Below are 24,060 nucleotides of genomic sequence, written 5' to 3' on the forward strand. Positions count from 1 at the left end.
AATGACCTCAGCCAGGGAACCAAAGTCAGACATAATGGCACAGGCACACAGAAACCATAGAGCCAGCTTCAGATTTGGAGACTGGAGAGTCAAACACCCAAAATTCATATTTAACATGAAGAGCATTCAGAAAAAAAAAGATGATACATTTTGCTACTCTGACCTCAGTGACAACCCCCCAATCATAATGAAAAAGTAATTAACTCCCTTTTTATCATTTATGGTATAAACGCTCATTCATTCCAGAAATATGTATTGAGAGACCACTCTGTGCATGGGCTGTAATGAGCAGGGACTATGGCATACAGTGGAATGAGGTCCTCCAGGACAGTGCAGTCAGGTGGGAACACCTGCCTATAAACAGCTTCTTACAGTGCAAGGGGCCACGTGCCATATGAAGGTATGTAAGGGCTGGTAAGGCTTAAATGAGAAGCACCCCACCTTGGGGTCAGGGAAGGTCTCCAAGGAAGATGATTAAGTAGGGTCTTGAGGGATGACTTTGACATCCCTTCAAACAGAAAGAAAAACAAAGGGAATTCATTCTGGTTAATATAGAGGAAACCCCTCTCCCTCATAGACAGCCTACCATAGCTCCAGGGATAGCACTATTCATGTTAGAGAATCACAACACATGCTTATAAAAATGGCCTTAACACACCAAGAATAGAATTAGTTATGTTCTGTCTACTCTGTTTAATAAGGCTAAGAAGAACAAAGGCACTTTTCTCCCAAGCTTTTCTGATCCCCCTCAAAAGTATTTTTTAAATAACAAACTGACAATTCAATTATGTGGGGAAAAACATCATGTTCCTAAAAATGCTAGATCAAAGAAATCTTTTTTTTTTCTTTTTTTGAGACAGAGTCTCGCTTTGTTGCCAGGCTGGAGTGCAGTGGCATGATCTCGGCTCACTGCAACCTCCACCTCCTGGGTTCAAGCAATTCTTCTACCTCAGCCTCCTGAGTAACTGGGACTACAGGCACATGCCACCATGCCCAGTTAATTTTTCTATTTTTAGTAGAGACGGGGTTTCACCAAGTTCGTCAAGATGGTCTTGATCTCTTGACCTCTGATCCGCCCACCTCAACCTCCCTAAGTATTGGGATTACAGGCATTAGCCACCACGTCCGGCCATCAAAGGAACCTTCTCACAAGCCGAACTCTCCTTATCCACACATTTCCATTGCTCCCATTAAAAAAAAAATTTAATATTTTAAAAATTATAGGTACATAATAAGTATACGTATTCATGGGGTACATGTGATGTTCTGATCCAGGCATACAATGTGTAATCATCACATCAGGGTAATTGGGGTATCAAGGATTTTTCTTCAATTTTATAGCATCCCATAAGGCAAGATTCAGGAATAGAATCACATTTTCAGGGCAGTTCCGTGTGGTGGGCAAAGCACAGGCATCAGAGTCAGCTAAATCTGAGCCCAAATCCCAACGCCACCTCCGAACTTGCTAGATGAACCTCTGTTTCCTAATACACGCAATAAGAATAATGATACATGCCTTGTGTGGTTGTCGACCTCAATTATATAAGCACCTAACACAACATCTAACATACATTAGGCCTCCATGTACGGCAGGTGTCACCATCTATGATTGTTGTCGCTGTTGTTCTATCCCAAGCATTCCAAAATGTTGTACTAGAGAGACAAAGTTTCTAAAAAACAATTTCCAGCAGAGATGGACAATCCCATCTGCCTCATTTGAAACTCCAGTGACCTTCTGGGTGAACAGAGTGACTCAGAGAGCTATGACTAAGAGCCGAGTCCTCCGCAGTGTGTTAAAATCATGATTTAACTTTATTCAGGAATGAGAATTCCATGAAAACCTATTTGTGGGTTGGGAATGATTTCAAGTGGTCATTGGATCCAGCAACCCACTCTCACTTCCAATGCGTCAGAGCTCATCGGAGTCATTGAAATTAATGAATTGCAGTGAGTGGCTGAGGCCGTAGATATGGCCAATCTAGCCCTTACTATGCCCTAGAGGGACCCGGACTATTCAGCAAAGGGATCTTCAGGGAATCCAAGCTCTTCCACAGTGCCTAGGACTTAACAGAGGCTTGCCAAAAGTAATTATGACCCTCATGCAACTTCTTCACCTAAAACACGTCTACAACTTAATTTCTAAACCTTCCATAGTTTCTGAAGTGAGTTTGCTCAAACTTTCCAAAATATTTCTTCTTTTAGACATGATTAAGCCTGAAAAATTTCATCCTAGCTAGGAGAACATTAGTGAAAAATAAACTATGTATGAGTAAGCATACTTCTATAAAGGAGATCTTCGTGACATTCTTCTCTACTGGAGAACACTTTGAAATCATGTGAAGGCAGAAGGTTGATGGGTTGAGGACTGGGTAGAAAAAAACGAGGAGGATGGAAAATAGACCGATGTCATCAAGAATTCAAGCATCAAACAACAAATCTGTTCTCTCTGGTTAGCTGGAGTTGAGCACTGTAACCAACTGCACTCCAAATGAGCAGTGTGCAGTTTTGATGACCAGATATGCTATGTGTTGCAAAGCAATGAACCTCAAATTTGTGGGAGAAGCTATTAAGTGAGAAGAAGACATGGAAAACGGTTGATATGGTTTGGCTCTGTGTCCCCACCCAAATCTCATCTTCAACTGTATTCCCCACGTGTCAAGGGAGGGAGGTGACTGAATTATGGGGACAGTTTCCCCAGCGCTATTCTCATGACAGTCAGTGAGTTCTCACGAGATCTGATGGTTTTATAAGTGTCTGGCATTTCCCCTGCTTGCACTTCTCTCTCCTACCACCATGTGAGAAAGGTCCTTGCTTCCTCTTTGCTTTCCACTGTGATCGTAAGTCTTCCGAGGCCTCCTCAGCTATGTGGAACCGTGAGTCAATCAAACCTCTTTTCTTTATAAATTACCCAGTCTCAGGCAGTTCTTTACAGCAGTGTGAGAACATACTAACACAACAGTGTTCAACCTTTAGTGGCTTTCTCAAGTCTCAGGGGTGACCTCTGTGCGAATTACTGAGAAGTCTTGAGCCCTGGCCCAGGAGCTGGTGCAGCTCTTGCAGCGACTAAGGAACTAATTTCATATTCATTCTACGTTGATCTCTGCAGTGGTTGAAGAAAAAAAAAAATGACAGCTCTGGCAAGACTGAGCATCCATCTTTTGGTATCTGAAAATGGAGCAAAGAAAGAGAATCCTGAGCAGAAGGTGGAAGCAGATAAAGCCTTAAAATATGCATGACTTGATCTGGTTACTCGTGGGAGGCACAGTGAGAAGGAGAGGAAGTGAAATGACATTTACCAAGAGGCAACTAGAATGTAAGGTCATGGAAGGAACATATTCTGCCTGTCTTGGTCACCAATGTGTTCCCAGCTCCTAGCATAGATCCTGACATGCAATAGACACTCAATAAATATTTGCTAAAGGAAGGAAGGACTGGCTGGGTGCCGTGGCTCATGCCTGTAATCCCAGCATTTTGGAAGGCCGAGGTGGGTGGATCACCTGAGGTCAGGAGTTCGAGACTAGACTAGCCAAAATGATGAAACCCTGTCTCTAATAAAAATACAACAATTAGCCAGGCGTGGTGGCAGGTGTCTGCAATCCCAGCTACTTGGGAGGCTGAGGCAGGAGAATTGCTTGAGCCTGGGAGGCAGAGATTGCAGTGAGCCGAGACTGTTCCACTGCATTCCAGCCTGGGCAACAAAGCAAGACTTCATATTTTAAAAAAGGAAGGACGGAAGGACGGAAGGAGGGAAGGAGGGAAGGAGGGAGGGAGGGAGGGACATGCCACAGGTCTCATGCCATAGTGGACAGTCAGTAAATTTGTTTTTTTTTTTTTTGAGACAGGGTCTCATTCTGTTGCCCAAACTCAAATACAGTGGCACAATCATGGCTCACTGCAGTTGTTTTTTTTTTTTGAGACGGAGTTTCACTCTTGTTACCCAGGCTGGAGTGCAATGGCGCAATCTCGGCTCACCACAACCTCCGCCTCCTGGGTTCAGGCAATTCTCCTGCCTCAGCCTCCTAAGTAGCTGGGATTACAGGCACGCACCACCATGCCCAGCTAATGTTTTGTATTTTTAGTAGAGACGGGGTTTCACCATGTTGACCAGGATGGTCTCGATCTCTTGACCTTGTGATCCACCCGCCTCAGCCTCCCAAAGTGCTGGGATTACAGGCTTGAGCAACTGCGCCCAGTGGCTCACTGCAGTCTTGACCTCCCATGCTCCAGTGATTCTCCCACCTCAGCCTCTCAAGTTGCTGGGACTGCTGGCATGTGCCATCAAATTCAGCTAATTTTTAAATATTTTGTAGAGACAGGTCTCCCTATGTTGCCCAGGCTGGTCTGGAACTCCTGGCCTCAAGTAATCCTCCCACTTTGGCCTCCCAAAGTGCTTGGATTACAGGTGTGAACCACCATGGCTGGGCTCAGTAAATATTTTTGAAAGACTCGTTTAATTAACGAGAACCCACAGTATGCCAGGCATTGTTTCATTGCTCATTCCATTTACAAATATTTTACTGAGTGAACTCCTATCATTTGCTAGATAATCTCTTGGACACTGTATTCAAAAAAGAAACGAAACAGTCCTGTCCTCAAGGAGCTCATAGTCTTCCGGAGAGACACACCAGCAATGGCAATAAAGTATCTAATGACCGCAGGCTGCGTCAGTGTGCAGGGAAACATAGAAGAGCATCCGAGTCTTTCTGGGAGAGTCGAGCCAGGCTACCAAGCAGGGCAGCCTTCAAACAATGGAGACTTAGGATGAGCAAGGGCCTTCCAGGCTTTCCAGGCAGTGAGAACGGTGAGAGAGAACTGCAAAGGGGTCATATTTGCAGAAGCAGAGATTTCTGTGGGGCAAAAAAGGTGGGAGAAAAGAAAGAAACGAGGCGTAGGCCATCATAAAAAGCTTAGTCTTTCCTTTGACGCTGCTTGAACTCACCCTATAGAAAATAGGAAATAGGACCAGCTTTGTGGGCCCTGCACTCAGAAGGGCCCCAGGCTTGGTTTAATGCTCTGCTGTCGACAGTCTTGAAATTCTTTGTAATTTTATCTTGGAACTTGTGTTTCATTCACTTGTCATGGGGCATGAGCAGAGGAGATGTGTGCAATATGCATGTTCACTTTTTCTTGCCAATTCATTTAAATATGTTCATGAAGCCCCATGGGCACAGAATTCCACTGTACCTACTATGTGTGGGAGTTTGGTAAGACTCAAAGCAAGTCCAAGGTATCAAGAAGTGAAATAGTGTAAAACAGTTGGATTAGTTTGCACAGCATTTCCGCTGTTGTGGTAGAAATGAAATACAATGGGCTAAAAATATAAATTGCCTAACTTCAATGATTCCACATATGTGCTAAATTCTTTTATATTTTCATGTAAAACTGGCATTGCCAGTAAAGGTTATATTAATAATTTATAATTCAAATTGTTCTTAGAACACTAAGTAATAAATAAAAAGAACTACGATAAGTTGAGACAGAAACTACGAAAAAGCAAAAATGTTTCTATTTTAGTCCAGCTAATGACACTTTTCCCTTGCTTTCTGAACATTTTGCTCTGGGCCCCACAAACTATGTAGCTGGCCTTGATGAGGCACCATTAAAAAATCTTGAGCAGGGAAGAGACAGGATGTGACCATCGTTTTGGGAAAATAACTATCACCAGAGTGTGGACATTACAGCAGGGGGAGAAAGAGATGACAAGGAGCAGGAGGACCAGTCCTTGTGGGCTGCACAAGCTGGCGAGGTCTGTGCTGGAGCAGGGTCAGAGTGGATGGAGAATGGGACAGATGTGTGAGAAGTTAGCGTGTAGAGCCCCAGGGCTTGAGGATTTATGACAAGTGGGAGATAAGCAACAGGAAGGAATACAGCTTGGCTCCCAGGTTTCTGGCCTGAGTCACTGAAGATGCTCTTCACTGAGGTATGGAATAGGAGGAAAAGAGTTGGGGTATGTGAGGGAGGAAGGATGGGTTGACTGGGTCTGGGACATGGGGTAGACATGTGTAGTAGACATGGGGTAGAGAGGTAGACGTGGCATGTTTGGGTGTGTGCAGTACCTCTCCCCATCCCCATTCTTTTGGTAACAGACCCCGCCTCCTCTGGCCTCAGGGATATGGCACTGACCTAGGCTGGGCCCAGCATGGTACCTGGTGGTATGCACAAACACACACACACACACACACACACACACACACACACACACACACACACAGAGTCACAGCTAGGGGTACAAGAAGTTGGCAGGTAGGTGTCTGAAGTCAGGATAATCAGAGTTCCTCCCTAGGATTTTTGAAGCCAAAGCCAGAAGATGTCCCTTTCCTCTCTCAGACCAGAAGTGAGCCTGCAGCTGCCAGCTGATATGGTTCTAGCGACCCTGAGACTCGGGTTTCAGAGAATAAAGACAGCATGGAGAGATGTGTTTGCATGAGTGGTGAAGAGAGAGCCTGAGGGCTTTGGCATCCTAGTTCCAGGAAGTTTCTGCCCTCACCTCTGCCCTTCCTGGTTACACAGTTCAAAACCTCCAGCCCCGCTACCACCACCACCACCACCACTAGCAGCACCCGCTCTTCTAGTTTTTTATGTTTTCCTTAAGCTAGTTGGAGTTAGGATCTGTCATTTGCAACTGAAAAAAATCCTGACTAATATAGAAACATAGATAGGTGCCTATGGAAGCAGGACCTACTAGGCGTTATCATGCTCATTTCATAGAGAAGTGAACTGAGGTTCAGAAAACTTGAATATATTTAGGAAGTAACCTGCACAAAGTCTCATGGCTAGCAAACTGAAATGCCAGGGCTTGAAGGTGGGGCTAACTCCAAAGCTGATGATCCTCTATGATGCTACACTTTCCTCTTAATCTGTTAATTATTCTTAGCACTCTTTTCCATAAACTCAGGGTTTCAAATTTAGGAATATTCACACCGCTACTCCCTCAAGTTTCTTGCTTAATGACCAAAAGTGATGAGGGCCAGACCATGATTCCTCTGGAGTGTTTCCCAGGGTCTGACTACTCCCGCTTTGAAAGTCTTGGACAGCAAAGCGCCAAGTTACTAATGTTGCAGAAGTTTAAAGTCAGCGACCTTGTGGCTCGGACATTATTTTCCTAAGGTTTATCTTGCTCTATGAGTTTGAATGGAAAGTCAAGGCTTAATCCCTACCAAGAGTCACAGGAGTGGTAACAAACTGAGCTGAAATCTCTGGAACTTGAGAACATCTCACTGTGCCCTTTTCTTGGACTTTTTCTCTGTGTATCATTGTGTTCTCTTTTTTTTTTTTTCTATTTCATTTTTTCCTTTTATTCCATTAACTCAAGACTATTCTAAAGAGAATCTTTTCTAACTCATTCTAGGGAACTGCAACAGAGATCATTGTCCCCAAAATGGTATTCCCTCCTTTTTTTATTCTCAGCAATAGAACCCATTTTTAAAAATTTTATTTTGAGACAGGGTGTCGCTCTGTTGCCCAGGCACAATTATGGCTCACTGCAGCCTTGACCTCCTGGGCTCAGGTGATCCTCCCACCTCAGGTTTCCAAATAGCTAGAACTACAGGCATGCATCACCACAGCTGGATAATTAAAAAAAAAAAATTTTTTTTGAGACAGAGTTTCGCTCTTGTTGCCCAGGCTGGAGTATAGTGATGCAATCTCGGCTCACTGCAACCTCCATCTCCCAGGTTCAAGCAACTCTCCTGCCTCAGCCTCCTGAGTAGCTGGAATTATAGGCACATGCCACCATGCCCATCTAGTTTTTGTATTTCTAGTAGAGATGGGATTTCGCTATGTTGGTCAGGCTGGTCTCGAACTCCTGACTTCGTGATCCACCTGCCTCAGGCTCCCAAAGTACTGGGATTACAGGTGTGAGCCAGCGTGTCTGGCCACAATGAAAAAAAAAATTTGTAGAAATGAGTTCTCACAATGTTGCCCAGACTGGTCTTGACACTGTGAGCTCAAGTGATCCTCCTGCCTCCACCTACCAAAGTGCTGGAATTGCAGAAGAAAGCCACAGTGCCCAGCCTACAACCCATTTTTAAAACTTCATTTATTATTTTTGCATTGAGATATAACATAAAATTGACCATTTTAAAGCGCATGATTTAATGGTTTTTAGCAGATTCATATGGTTATGTGATCATCACCACTAATTCCAGAAAATTTTATCACCCCAAAAAGAAATGCTATACCTGTTAGTAATCACTCCCCATTCCCTCCTCACTCCAGCTCCTGGCAATGACTGTCCTACTTTCTATCTATGTGGGTCTGCCTATCCTGAACATTTCATATAGTAGTTGGAGTCGTATAATAGAAGGCCTTTGGTGTCTAGCTTCTTTCAATTAGCATATTTTTCTCAAGGCTCATCCACATTGTGGCATGCATAAGTGCTTCATTCCTTGTTATCATCAAACAATATTCCACTGCCTGTGGATACTATAAACCACCTTTGATTTATCTATCAGTTGACGGACATCTGGGTTGTTTCCCACTTTTTGGCTACTACATTGCTGCTATGAACGTTCATGTACAAGTTTTCATGTGGACAGATATTTTGAATTCTCTTGGGTATATACTAGGAAGGATCTGGTGAGTCCCAGATAACTTTACATTCAACGTTTTGGGGCCCTGCAAAACTATTCTCCTCAGTGGCCGCACCATTTTACATTCCCACCAGCAACATATGCTAAGAACCCTTGATTCTTAGTTGGGCATACTGAGCCTGGAAGAAGGCCAACTTTACCGCTTCCCTTGTAGTTGTGTGTGGTCATAAGACTGAGCTCTGGCTTATGGAATGGGATGTTGCAGCAGAACTTCTGTGTGCAATTTCTAGTGGAAATGTGTCCTTCTTTGTTGCTTTCTCCAACCTGCTGCTTGGAATGGTGCCTTAATGACTGGAAGGCCAATAACCACCTTGGGCCATGGAGTGACTTTTGGAAGGGAAGCCAGAACACAGGACAGAAGGCATCTGTGTCTGACGCTACGAAGGGGCACACTAGCCCAGGACTGATCACCTCTGGACTTCTTGAATACAGGAGAGAAATAAAATGTTATCATGTTTTGGACATTTTTTTTCTTACTAGATACAACCAAATCTAATCCTAATTGAAAGAGTTACAATCCTAATTGAAACAGAAATTCTAATTGAATTCCTTCACTGACTGAGTAAATTTTTACTGAAAATCAGTGAAAAGCCAAGTTCTAGGCAACCTACAGAATGGGAGAAAATTTTTGCAATCTATCCATCTGACAAAGGGCTAATATCCAGAATCTACAAGGAACTTAAACAAATTTACAAGAAAAAAACACAATCCCATCAAAAAATGGGCAAAGGATATGAATAGACACTTTTCAAAAGAAGACATTTATGCAGTCAACAAATATATGAAAAAAAAAGCCCATCATCACTGGTCATTAGAGAAATGTAAATCAAAACCATAATGAGATACTATCTCATGCCAGTTAGAATGGCAATTATTAAAAAGTCAGGAAGCAACAGATGTGGTGAGGCTGCGGAGAAATAGGAATACTTTTACACCATTGGTGGGAGTGAAAATTAGTTCAATCATTGTGGAAGACAGTGTGGTGATTCCTCAAGGATCTAGAACCAGAAATACCATTTGACCCAGCATTCCCATTACTAGGCATATACCCAAAGGATTATAAATCATTCTACTATAAAAACACATGCACATGTATGTTTATTGCAGCACTATCTACAATAGCAAAGACTTGTAACCAACCCAAATTCCCATCAATGATAGACTGGTTAAAAAAAATGTGGCACATACAGACCATGGAATACTAGGCAGCCATAAAAAGGAATGAGTTCATGTTCTTTGCAAGAACATAGATGAAGCTGGAAACCATCGTTCTAAGCAAACTAACACAGGAACAGAAAACCAAACATTGCATGTTCTCACTCATAAGTGGCAGTTAAACAATGAGAACACATGGACACAGGGAAGGGAACATCACACATTGGGTCCTATCGGGGGGTGAGGGACAAGGGAAGAGAGCATCAGGACAAATACTTAAAGCATGTGGGGCTTAAAACCTAGATGATGGATTGATAGGTGCAGCAAACCACCATGGCACACATATAGCTTTGTAACAAACCTGCACATGTATCCCAGGACTTAAGGTAAAATAAAAATAAAAGTCAGTTTCTGAAGTTGGTGCTAAAGCAATAAAGACACATTAAATAAGGGCCTTATAATTTAAGGGCTCACTGTTCAGTCCAGAGAGATAGTCACATTAAATAAATAAGACAGTGGCATAAGTGCTAATAAGAGCATGCACCAAGTCCCATATGTGGATGGAGGAAAGACACATGAAGTCAATTTTAAGCAATTTAGAGAAGGTCTTAGTTTAGCTACATGCCCCCACTAGGGGTTTCCAAATTCCCAACAGATATCATTCTTTGGGATTTGGGAAGAAGAAATCAGATTTCCTGGAAAATCTCAGGAATTCTTAAATCATAAGCTATTCTTAACACACTTCTAATATCATATTCTATTTACTCGTTACTATGGCTATATTCTAATAAATAAGAACTAATAAATTTAGTACTATTTATAAGGAACTGCTGCCTGTACTGAACATTCAAACACTGGAAATGATAGTGAACATTACTGGGTGGCATTTGAAATACATTTCTCCTAGCATGAGAGAAGCACTACACAGATTCTTTTTTTTTTTTTTTTTTTTTTTTTTTTTGAGACAGAGTCTCAGTCTGTGCCCAGGCTGGAGTGCAGAAGCATCATCTCAGCTCACTGTAACCCCACTTCCCAAGTTCAAATGATTCTCCTGCCTCAGCCTTCTGAATAGATGGGATTACAGATGCCCACTACCATGCCCAGCTAATTTTTGTATTTTTAGTAGAGACAGGGTTTCACCATGTTGGCCAGGCTGGTCTTGAACTCCTGATCTCATGTGATCTGCCGTCCTTGACCTCCCGAAGTGCTGGGATGACAGGTGTGAGCCACCGCACCCAGCCAAGGATGCATTTTTCTTCAAGAAACTTGTTATTTCTTGGAACACTGCTCAAAATATTTACATAAGGTATAACATTACATAAACCCACTAATATGTATTTTATTTGCTCTTGCAATGCCTTATCATAAGCAGTAGACAGGGCCACAAACACACAAACATGGTAACAGCTACAGGCAAGACTGACTGATTAGATAGTGGTTACCTTTCTCTACACACTCCCATCCTGTGCATCCCCTATGAGGACACTCATCCCAGAATGTTGACCTTAGCCTATGACTCCTTTACCATGTGCTCCCTGTATCCTACCGGAACACTCCTGTCTTTAATCATCTGCCCATTAGATGGGAATCTCCCTTGAAGGGCAGGAAGCCCATGTTTCTTTTACATTATTGAACCTGCAATGCCTACCTCGGGGCTTGGAACAAAGTGCGTCCTTCATTAATATGCATGGAATTGAATTGCATTGACCACAGAAGTGATAGTTAAGCACAGCTTTAGAAGGTGAATTTGTTGAGAGGCTCATGGTGGAAGGGCATTTGAGGCTGATGAAAACAATCTCTGCAAAGACACAGGCATGGGAAATAGTACATTTTCAAGGACTACAGGGAACTTTGTATGGCACGTGTACAAAAGGTCATGGCAGAAGATGATGGCAGCACAGTCATCAAGCAGGGGTTTGTGTACCCTGCTAAGGAATGAAGACATTATACTGTAGGCAGTGGGGAGCACTGAAGGAAGCGTTGGAAGAGGCTGGAGTAAGAACACATATTCCACAGGTTTGAATCCCACCTCTGAAATTAGCTAACTGTGGGTAAGTTCTTAAAGCTTTCCAGGCCTCAGTTTCCTCATCTTTAAACTGGGGATATAATAGCAAATAACCAATGAGGTTTTGAATAAGATTTTAGGAGATAATGCAGGTAAAATCCTTAGTATAGTACCTGGCACATAGTAATCGCTCAATAAATATCTGTTTGTAATTATCGTTGCTCCTCTTATTCTCACCAAAGAGTTTAGAAGAGTGGCAGGATCAAATCTGTATCCTGAGTGACAGTCAAACGGCAGTCCCCACCGTGAGATGAACACTTGACCACTGACAAGCTTTCCTCTCCCCTTCACTGGTTTCCAAGGTGATCTCTCAGCCCTGAAGGACTCCAAGCCTCCTAAGAGGTCCTGAGTTTCCTCTCTGTTTCCATGGACTGGCTACAGGGGCGTAAAGCAAGTAAGAGGACAGTCGGTGATACAGAACCTGAGTCATGAGAGTTTTGGGTGGAGAGAACAGGATCGAATGCTGCCATTCAACAAGCATTTGAAAAGCATTTGTTATGAGTCAGACACTACATAGGCACCCGGAAGGTAAAAAGACGGGAGTCCTAGGGTCAGGTAGTCTGAAGCTTCCTACTGGGCAGGCTTCCTTTCTCTCTTTGGGGTGCAGTGGGCAGAGCCCTGGCATTTAGAATTCGGGCCCTGTTGCATCCTTTGTTTGAGCCTCAGTTGTAATATTTATAAAATGGGTATACTAATACTTATGCCTCACTTTCCTGCACCCCAAGATGACTATTTTATGCCATCTCTCCTCTCTCCTCAAACCTTCAATACCGTCTGACCATTATTGCTTTGAGCTGATGGCCTTGCTTCTTATCTCACTGAGAAAAATAAAAGCAATCAGAATAGAACGCCTTCATTCCTCCCATTTAATCTTCAACCTACTGTCCCTGTATCGCTGTGAACATACTGTCCCTGCTTCTATCTAAGACCATCCCTATCTCTTGTGATTTTTTTTTCTCTAAGAGTCTCGCTCTGTCACCCAGGCTGGAGTGCAGTGGTGCGATCTCGGCTCACTGCAACCTCCATCTCCAGGCTCAAGTGAGTCTCATGCCTCAACCTCCTGAGTAGCTGGGACTACAGATGCTCGCCGGCATGCTAAGCTAATTTTCGTATTTTCAGGAGAAACGGGGTTTTACCATGGTGGTCTTGGACTCCTGGTCTCAAGTGATTGACTTGCCTCAGCCTCCCAAACCTATCACTTGCAACTTGGATTCCACTCCTTTCTGTGGAATCCAAATTACACATTAAGGGAGGCTGAAAAGCCTCCATGTTTCTAGTCATCCCCTGCAGTTACTTCCCTTTCAACCATCCCCCTTTATTGAAAAACCTCTTGAAAGAACTGTCTTTGTTTGTATTCCCTCCGTTGCTCTTGAACAGACACCATCTTGCTTTCAAATAAAATTGCTCCTATCAAAGTCTCTTACCAAATTCACCAAATGAACTTCCTATTGGCAAATTTAAAGATCAATTTCTGGTCTTCTTTCTTTCTTGATCTCTTAGCTGCATTTGACATTGTGGATCAATTCATTTTTGAAAGCCTTAGTCCCTTGGCTTTTAGATGGTAGTGCCTCTGAGTTTTCCATTCACAGGTTTGCTAGGGTGGTCTATTAGTCTCCTCATGTTCCTCCTACTCCATTAGCTGCTAGATCTTGCTTGGGGCTCAGTCCACCAAGCTTTCCTCTGTTCTCTCTGTATTAAATTCCTAAGAAATCTCATCTATTCTTTTGGTTTAAATAACATTCCCATGTTGGTGAGCTCCTGGATTTATACCTTCAGCCCTAGTCTCTCCCATAAACTCCAGAGTGGTATAAACAAGTATCCACATGACACCTCCACTCGATTGTCTAATGGGCGTCTCAATCACAGCAGCCTATTGATGCTGCCGCCACCACCAACCTGCTTCTCCCCAGGGTTTTCCATCTCAGTAAATTACAGGACCATTTACCCAATGGCTTTCTCCCTTTCTCTGACATCCTATATCCAGCATATCTTATCAGTTCTAATTTCAAAATATGTTCGGATTTCAGCTACCCCCCACCGTTTCCATACCCTAGACTTTGACTTATACCTCCAAATCTCTTGCTTGACGGATTGCAAGAGCCTCTTCAGAACCCAGAGATACTCTTTAAAAATGTACATCAGACCCCGTCATTCAGCTGCTCATATTGACAGTGGCTTCCTGCCATATCAAGAACAACACTCAGAGTCCCTCCCACGGACTCAGCGTCCTCTGTGAGCCAGTGCTCGGCACCTCTCCAGCCTCATCTCCTCCCATTCTTCCCTGCCTCACTGTACTTAGCCACGTTGGCCTTTCTGCTCCTCCACAAAGTGTGAGCATGCCTCAGCGCCCTCACACTTGTTCTTTCCTTCAGGTACGCTTCCCTGATTCAATTCTCAGCTCAACTATTGCCCACCTCAAAGAATACTTTCTGCTTCCCATGATCCTCTATTCCTTTACTAAATCTTATGCTTACCAACTTGTGTATTTGCTTCTTATTATTTCCTGTATTAGAATATACACTCCATTAGGGCAAGGACTTCTGTTTGCTTCAGGCTATATCCTCAGCTTCTAGAGAAGAATCTGACACACAGTCAGTGCTACTTAGAAAATGATTAATGGCAAAACAGCATTGTGCTATCAAATGAAATGAGATTCATGAAAACACTTTTTAAACTCTGGAGTATCAATCATGTGTAAGTTATAATAACATATTTTAATAAATATTTATCAAGAAACTGCTTTTGTGCTAGGTAATGTACTAGGCACTCCAATTACAGAAATAAATAAGACAAAGTTCCTGCCCATTCTAGCTGGAAGGTTGGAGGTGGAAACAAACAGAGGTTAAGTGTTATTCTAGAATTATCTTGGCAAGTGCTACTGAAGCACACTGAAGGAAAGGAAAATGTATTTTGCTTGGGGGGACAGGAGTAAATGAAGACTTCATAAAAAAAAAGTCACAGTAAACTGGAATTTGATGGTTGTGTTTGGGTTTGTCAGGCAAGAGGGAGGAGAAAGGGCTTGACCTGCAGAGGAGAGAATCTCAATGCATATGCCCTACCATGCAGTTTGCTAAGCATCATCCCAAAACAGCTGCCTTATTCACTCCTGCCTTTCTCTCTTACTCCTGGAGCCCCAGGTATTCTCTGACCTAGCCATCCTGGGTCCTTTTTTGTGTCTCACTGTGTCCTTTTCCCCACTGGCTTTCAATGGGTCACAGGTTATAGCTCCACAGAATTCATCCTCTCTCCAGAGGTCACGACAACTCCAGACTGCCCATCTTTGTACTTCCTGTCACCAACTTCACAGCTGTCTAGGGATTTCAGAGACAGTGGGTGGATTTCTAAAATTCACCTTCATAATAGTTTAATAGGAACAGATACTCTTTAATGAAACAGTTTTAAATGTTCATGTTGACATAAAAATTCCTCTTTGTAGTTTCTCACAGATTATCAGAGAAGAGGATATTTGCCTTCAGAATTCAAATGAGAAACAAACAAGTGAGAGAGAGTGCTTCACATTGAGCAGTCTATATTTACTACGTGAATGAATGGCTGGATGAATTAACACGACTTAAACTAAAACCATTTACATATGTGCTGTATTTCCAGATCTAGTTTTGTGCCTTAGTCGTTTTGAATTTGGGATACATTTTCCCATAGAAGCAATGCTGTAAATAGTTCTTAAGTGCCAAGAAATTCCACTAAGGCTGTTTAGCCCATAATGTAGCAATAAAATGCAGAAAAGTAATGGCATAGCTTAAACAATTTTTGAATACTAGTATTTGAAGAAAACTAACTTCAATCAGATGAGATAGTACATGAAAAATGCTGTGATTCCCAAGGGGGTGTCTGAGCCCTTTGAAGGATTCTGGAGGGCACTCACTTCTTTTAATGTATATTTTCAAATTAAAATGTGCACTTTCTTTCCCTACCTTTGTACTGTTCTCACAATCAGGATGAAGGAAGAGCATGAATCTGGCCTTGAGGAAGAATATTTTAGTGAGAAGAGAGTCTGGGACACTGAATGAGGTAAAAATGAACTGAATGGCACTTGGTATAAAATACAGGAAAAGGAAGAAAGATGGTGTGAGCCTGATTCTACCTACAGGGAAGACAGAATATGGTGGAGGCAAGTAAGGATGGGGAAGAAGGAATATTGTGGAGGACAAGATGGTAGATGGAGGCCATAAGACGGTTCAGGTCAGGTTGGCACTGGCTGGACCAAGGGAATGATGGTGTTGCAGTTTTCAAGTGATCAGGCAGCATGCTACTAGACTTTCAGTAATGCAGATTGGGTCTTGATATACTAAGGGGTCTTTGTGGAATGCAGAATTTATATATTACCATATCCCCTCTGTTGATTTTGGTGATATACATACTACTGCACGAGTCTTACTGATTTCCAAAGAAGGAACTTCAGACACCCTTGCCTTCCGTGTAAAAAGATGTCAAGTTCCACTTGCCAGTCTTCCCCCAACCCACTACCTTCCTTCTCTTCTTCCTCTAGCGTTTACTGACCCACCCTGGACAGATCACTTATTTCTCTGGGTCTCATTTTCTTATCTCTAAACGACAACACTGAAAACTAGATTATCTGTGCCTTCCAATTATGCCCAAATCAGAGAGCTGTGGTTTCCAAAGTGGTTATTTCTGATTATCACAGACGAGTCAGTTTCCAGCTTTTCTCTTCTTTTCTTTGTTCCGTAGGATAGGCGAACTCTTTGCTCTCAGAGCTGTTTCAGGGGCGTTGAAATTTGTCTAGAAAAAGTGGTGTGGGAAGTGTAGGTTTTTCCTTCCATTAAAAGAAAAAAATTGGCCAGGGGCGGTGGCTAACGCCTGTAATCCCAGCACTTTAGGAGGCAGGTGGATCACCTGAGGTTGGGAGTTAGAGATCAGCCTAACCAACATGGTGAAACCCCTACTCTGCTAAAAAAAAAATACAAAAATTAGCTTAGCGTGGTGGTGGGCGCCTGTCATCTCTGCTATTCGGGAGGCTGAGGCAGGAGAATTGCTGGAACCCGGGAGGCGGAGGTTGCGGTGAGCCGAGATCGTGCCATTGCACTCCAGCCCCCGTCGACAACAGCGAGACTCCGTCTCAAAAAAAAAAAAAAATTAAAGAAAAAAATCTGTTCGCTCCTTCCACTCTTTCTGGGTAGCCACAGGCAGATAAAACCCTATCTTTCCACCCTCGAGTTCCTCTTTTGGACTTCATATGTACTGACTTGACCGGCCTTCAGCGCAGAAAACAAACGGAAAAGTTCTCTCAGCTGCGGGACTAGAACCCAGAGTCAGCAGCTCCCTGCGGGGCTGCAAACACAGGCGGAAGCGCGGTTGCCACATTTCCGGTGTCCGGACCAGAGCACACCACATTTCCGGTTTCCCGGCCTGGTCCTCGCCACACTTCCTGTTGATCCGGCTCGGCCCGGGGGCTGGGCCGGGAGGAGGGCCCAGAGGAGGGCCGGCGGGCGGGCGGCGGCGGCCACTGGCCAGGCGTGGACGCGCGCTGCCCTGCCGCGGGCACGAAGTGTCCGCCGCGTCGCCTGAGCCCGGAGCCTGGGAGCATTCTCGGCTGCTGCATCTCCCGCCCTCGGTCTTTCCAGCCCGGCCCTCGGCTCAGACGCACTTCACCATGCCCGCCGTGGACAAGCTCCTGCTAGAGGAGGCGTTGCAGGACAGCCCCCAGGTACCTCCCGCCGCTCCGGTGCCCCTCGGCCGCAGGGGTGAGACCGAGGAGGCCCCTGCAGCCGCGGGGTAGAGGCCGCATCCCCGGCCCGGCAGCCGCGGGAGTGCGCCCGGCCCCCTTACACGGCGCCTCCCCACGGGTTCCCTCGGGCTGATGAGGGGGCGGGCCGGGCCCCGAGTGCTGAGCCGGTGCAGAGTTGGGGAACCCGGGAGAGCTCGCCGTGGCCCGAGTCCTGGTGTCGTGACCCCCCTCCAAACTCAGCTGCAACTGAGGCTGCGAGAGCTAAACTTTTGACTCCATGAATTCGTGGCTGAGTGCCTCAGGAGGTGGTTTACCCTATTGTGCCTTAGTTTTGTTATCTGTAAAATAGGAATAATAATTGTACCTGCCTTAGGTTGTTAGGAGAAGTCAGTGAGAAATACCTGTAAAGTTGTCAGCAGACAATGAATGAGTCAGTCTTACTGCTACTCCTAATGATGTGATGAGACCTGTGCCAGAATGAGAGGCAGAGAGCCTGGGTCTCTTTCCCGGCGGTACCAGGCCGCCTCTTGTGGCACCGTTTTCCTATTAGTGAAGAGAAAAATACAATACCTGCCCCATTTGTCGCACAGGGGAACTTCATTAGCACACTCGAGATGAGAGTCAAGTCCTTGAGCTTTGCAGATGAAAAGTGGTGTGTAAATATAGCAAATGAGTGCAGAACGACATTGGTTCATAATTCAGCACACCTTTCCCCAGTGGTCTTTTGTTCTCCTGTATTTAACATTTCCCCAGCTTCATACCAACTCTTCTGGTTCAGCATCCCGTGGTTATTTAAATAAGTGCCTTTATTTCCTAGCGTCACAACTCTTGAACAAAACTTAGAATAAGATTAATCTGTTTTTCTTTCACACTTTCTCCTCTCTTTTGGGGTTCCTTCCTTTTTTTCTTCTGAGTGAATAATACCTCCCAGAATGATCCTTGTATGGACTTAACTAACTACATCAACAGTTCAGTGTAAGTCCAAGGGGCTTGTATGCATAGGTCTTTTGTTCATTTCTTGTGGTCTTCCTAGTGTAGGTAAGTAAGGAACTGTAAGCAAGCTGTGATTTTATTTAAATTTTTTTATTTTTGGTAAGTTTGCATCTATTGGACTGACTTTTTCAAGGTCCCTTTTTATAGCTATAGACTCCTAGCCTTTTTTTTTTTTGAGATGGTGTCTCGCCCTGCCACCCAGGCTGGAGTGCAATGGCACGATCTTGGCTCACTGCAACCCCCACCTCCCCAGTTCCAAGGATTCTCCTGCCTCAGCCTCCTGAGTAGCTGGGATTACAGGCACCTGCCACCACACCCAGCTTAGTTTTGTATTTTCAGTAGAGATGAGGTTTCACCATGTTGGCCAGGCTGGTCTCAAAGTCCTGACCTCCCAAAGTGCTGGGATTACAGGTGTGAGCCCCTGCACCCAGCCCCAACTCCTGACATTTTAATCAGACTAAAGCCCTTGGTAGAAGGTTTTTTGTCCATGCTCGTACCTGTTTGGTATCTGAAGATAGCGATGTGAGATTTTAAATGATCACTTTGAACAAGGATCTCTGTTTACCTTGCAGTTGTGGGAACGGAAGTGCACAGAGATATCCTGCTTTTCCAGCCTACATTGTGATGCCTAAGCCAGGTTATAGAGTTTATACTAACTGGTTCTTCATGTTGTCCTCACCAACAGATCACATTCTCAATTTCCGGCTCTCACATAAAGGAATATACACTGTTTCTGAGTGGCTTAAAGGATTTGCCCAGCTGTGAGGAAGTAGGACTGGAGAGCAAGTCAGGAGACCTGGGTTCTAATTCTGGTTCTCACGCTCACTTAGGATGTGATGTGAGCGAGTCTCTTCATCTCCACCCAGTGGCTGGCTCAGTTTTCTAATGCAGAACATCTACAGAATGAGAGACAGGGAGGGAGCAGGTGATCTTCAAGGTGCTGTCTTCATGGTGTATAACTTTGAACTTGTATGTGGCAGAGGAGGTTTAGAGGCATTATCATTCTTATTTAATAAGTTCCTTTTAATATAGGAAGTTTATTTGTCATTGCTTTTGAGACTCGGCTGTCACCCTGAAGAGAGCTCTTGATGATGCTATTGTACAGAAAGGAAACTGACTTTAAGAAGGTCTTTAATGATCATCAGAGCATATTTATGCAGTACTGTCTTGTATGTGACTGTGCCTCATGTAGCTTTACTCCCAAGGTGACTCATAGACTTGGAACTGGAAGGTATCTAATCCATCCTCTTCGTGGAATGTTTTATGCTTCATGGAAAGCATAAAAACAATGCAAATGTGTGTCTTGTAGATTTTATGTGCCAGGGACTCTTCTAAATGCTTTACATACATTAACTCACTTAATCCTCCCAAAAGTCTTGAAGTACATTCTCTATTTAAATAACTAAGGAGCAGAGAAGTAACTTGCTCGCAATTATACACCATAAAGTGACAGAGCCAGGACTGGAACCCAGGCAGCTTGCCTGTACTAGGGATAGTGTTCAAGTTAGCCCAGCTCTCTAGGACTGGGCTTTTCTGTCATCGGTGACCTAAAATGTTTGACTAAAAGGAAAAGATCCAAAGAAACCATCTATTGTGTGTTTTCTCTAGTTTCATGGAGAGTAGTTTTCAGAGTTGCTTCAGTCATGTGATTGCACAGGATTAATTAAATGAACACCAAAGCTTTTGTAATTGAACTGGGTGACCCAGGAAGAGCTGAATCGCGGTTAACTGACCTTAGACACATCTATTCATGGACTCCTTTTTAGTTTGCAGTGCTGCACGATGTATTGTAAAACTAGTCTGTGTGCATACACATGCATTATTTCTGCTTACCTCTGATATATGAGAAGCAGGACATTTTAGGGATGAAGACATTTGCCTCCATCGCTGTTTAGAAGCCTCTGCTCTTTTCCTGGCACAACTGGCTGTTGGGAATGTGATGATAAATAACGTGTACTCTCGACTGGTTCACAGTGTGTTCCAGAGACAGATAATGAGGCAACACTTCCAGTACGGAACACAAATGTAGCTTTGAGCTCCTGCAGCTTGCACTTCTTCAGGGGCTTATTCTCTTGTCCTGTGAGTATTACATTTTTGAGATAAGGGGAAGACAACAGCGCTGTTGCTTGCTTTGTGTTTTGTTTGTTTCTTTTGCAATTGGCGTAACTGAAACAAAGAGATGAAAGATGGAGTTCTGAGGTTATGCAGTTGAGTGGTCCAGCTGGGAACAGCCCTCTCCAACCAAATCAGGCCTTTCTTAAACAATCTCAAAACATAACCTGGTGGTTTTGTATGTCTTCATTGTGGAGCTGTTTTGTGCTGTTCCTCTTTTTGTTTATAACCTATTTTTCCTTTCAATAGACTTGGTTTTTTTGTTTGTTTTTTGTTTTTTTGAGACAGGGTCTCACTCTGTTGCCCAGACTGGGGTGCAGTGACATGATCGTGGCTCACTGCAGCCTCCGCCTTCTGGGCTCAAGCAGTCCTTCCACCTCAGCCTCCTGAGTAGCTAGGACTACAGGCACGCATCACCACACATGGCTAATTTTTAGATTTTTTGTGGAGACAGAGCCTTGCTACGTTGCCCAGAGTGGTCTTGAACTCCTGAGCTCAAGCGATCTTCCTGTCTTGGCTTCCCAAAATCCTGGTTCTTTTCACTAGGACATTTCTCTCCCTCCACCAAATTATGGAGATAAGAACTTTGTTTATAACCCGAAAATTTTCTTAACAGTACTGTTAAAATTGGGTCATTACACAATTACACACTATTTCTGAGAATGTCTAGGAGTGTTTTATTAGGTAAGACCCAGTTTCTTTAAGGTAAAGGAGAGATAGGGAGCCAAGGCTGTATCCATAGGGTGCTTGGTTTTGTTTCTCTGGCCAAGCATACCCTTAAGAGTGTTGTGCAGTATAAGATGGATGGAATTCAACTCCTGAGTCTGTTACTGTTACCTTTGGCAAGTATGTCTGTGAGCTTGTGTTTGGAGGTATGTAAAATAAAAAATAAAAGTAGCTATTGACTTGTTAGCAAGAATAAATAACATACGTAAAGTGTCTCCATCCTGGCATCCCATAGTAACCCCATACATGATTGCTCTTGTTATCTTTATAAGGGAGCTATACCCATGTCTTTTTGACCTTTCTGTGGAATTTTGAGTTACTGCTTTATCCTTGGTCTCATTCCTTCTTTATGTCTCAGAATATCCCTGACGTTCCAAACCTGAGTGTGAGCAGACACGGTATAGTGAATGTGGATAGCCAAACAGTGTTCAAGGTAGCTGGTTATCTTTTTTCCAGAGGTGATCACTGCCAAGTTAAATTAGAAAGGGAAGACCAGAGTTCTCCTGTCAGTTCTGATGGGCATCACAGTCACATGTCCAGTGAATAAAGAAAAAGGATGCTTATGACGTAGTTCTCTGGCAGGTATTGTGGGTAGGAGCATGGTAGTAGCATCCAGCCCCAGTCTGCCCCTGTCCTGCCTGCAGTCAGGGCTGTAGACTGTGGACCAGAGAGCACATACTCGCTGCTGAGAGCCGCCCTGCTGGTGACTCAGTGCTGCGATCTGATCTGGGTTTACATCCCAGCCCTGCCACATTCCTACAGTGGGAGGTTGAACACATTTCTTAACCTTGATGAGGCTCAGTTTCATCATCTGTTAAATGAAGTTAATGGAACCATGGTATCTACCTCACAGAGTTGCTGGAAGAGTTAAATGAAGTCACAGATGTTTAGTGCCCAGCACAGCGTCTGGCACATAGGTGGTACAGATTGTAAGTGGGAGTTTTAGTTTCCTTTCCATGCTGTTTGTGGAGGATATTTATGCAAGCCCTCTCTTTACCTTTTTACCTCTTTTCTTCCAGTCTGTTTTTATTTCTAAGAGTATTAAAAGCAATAAACAGGATTTGGCTAAATGGACATCAGTAGTATTTTTGAAAAAACTAGCTACAATCCAGTTATATCCCTTCTCATTCTCTTAAATCAGTGTTTTTAACCTACTGGCTGACATCCATTAGTAGATTATGATTTCCAGTGGGTCACAGCTACAATTTTTGTTTACAAATGGAATAGACTAAAATAGGAAAAAGTCACAATGCGTATGCATATTATTGATAAATGTTGTTTGGGAAACCTTTGTTCAGGTCTTGATATATTTCATATTGTGGTTATGAATTTTTTTTTTTTGAGATGCAGTCTTGCTGCCCAGGCTGGAGTGTAGTAGCACCATCTTGGCTCACTGCAACCTCTACCTCCCAGGTTCAAGCAATTCTCCTGATTCAGCCTCCCAAGTAGCTGGGACTACAGGCACATGCCACCACATCGGCTAATTCTTTTTTGTATTTTTAGTACAGACAAGGTTTCACCATGTTAGCCGGGATGGTCTCGATCTCCTGAGCTCGTAATCTGCCTGCCTCGGCCTCCCAAAGTGGTGGGATTACAGATGTGCGCTACCACTGCCAGCTGGTTATGAATTTTTATAAGTTCAAAGCGCTCTTGTAACACAAATCATACACTGTATGAATTCTATGTTGTTTTTCTTTCACTGAGAGCTTTTTTAAACATTATGTTACAGTTTCCTTATTCATCATTGCACTATGGTTCTTCTGTGGCTAAGCACTGGTACTGAAGACAGTGTATCAATCTTGGTGTTTTTAGCCCAGAACACCTGGGCAAAGCAGGATAAGCATGCCTTGCTATGAAGCGCATCAGAGTTTGAGGAGCAGTCAGGAGTAGAGCATTGTGGGTGACACCCCCATGGGCACCGAGGAAGAACTGTCCAGACTCCAGGCACAATTAGTGCCTGAAGAATATCTTAGTTTATAGTGTTATTACTCAGCTATTTCCTTTATATAATCCTTTACATATAGTCATATATTACTATATAGGATTACTGTCTGAAGTATAACTTACTGCTTACATATATCTAGCTTATATAATCATGCTTAATATTTATATCTAACATACTTAGTTCTATATAATCTTTCTGTATAATCACATAGGTATTGTAGTCTGAGCTGTACTGACACATTTAGTGCTGATTTATATAATCCTTCCTTATAACCACATAGTAGTTTGTAGTAGGAGGAATGCCTAGAGCAGTCACAGAACAGAAGCAGTACATGGGAAAACAGCCAGGCCAGGACAAGAACGAAAGGCCCAGGCGGTGGTATCCCTGCCTTGAAAGAGCACACGCTGTATGGCAGGCTTGGAGCAAGAGCCTGATAAAGGAGTTGTAGTACCTTGCATCCAGTTCCTGTGGAAAGTAGGCCTCAGGCCTGAGATCCTGGAAGTAACTGAGGGAGAAGAACCCCTCTGGTATGACCAGTCACGGCCGCTGTACACCCTGTCAGTCTTCTCACTTCTGTGCTAGCTCAAATCATCTTCTCTTAAATATCTTAAGAGTATAAGTCTCTCAGCTCCTACTGCATTGGCTTACAGTATCCTTCTATTAGAAATCCTTTGAAGTTTCTAATCCCCAGATAAGAAGTGTTGCGCACAACACCTGTGGCACACAGCCCACCTCCTTGCCTTGGTGACCTAATTGGGCGGACCCCTTT

At 43.7% G+C, this 24,060-nt stretch overlaps 1 protein-coding gene across 2 annotated transcripts in view; it reads left to right on the forward strand.

The window, feature by feature from the left end:
- Positions 1-17,232: 17,232 nt before the first annotated feature.
- APPL2 (adaptor protein, phosphotyrosine interacting with PH domain and leucine zipper 2) overlaps positions 17,233-24,060 on the forward strand; it is a 64,634-nt gene continuing 57,806 nt past the window's right edge. For both annotated transcript variants that reach the window (XM_003929639.4, XM_010340242.3), the window contains exon 1: positions 17,233-17,494. In XM_003929639.4, the coding sequence (XP_003929688.1) occupies positions 17,441-17,494 (54 nt within the window). In that variant the 5' untranslated portion in view covers positions 17,233-17,440. The remainder of the gene's footprint in view (positions 17,495-24,060) is intronic.

This window comes from Saimiri boliviensis, chromosome 7 (genome assembly GCF_048565385.1).
Source record: "Saimiri boliviensis isolate mSaiBol1 chromosome 7, mSaiBol1.pri, whole genome shotgun sequence".
Taxonomy (NCBI): Eukaryota; Metazoa; Chordata; class Mammalia; order Primates; family Cebidae; genus Saimiri; species Saimiri boliviensis.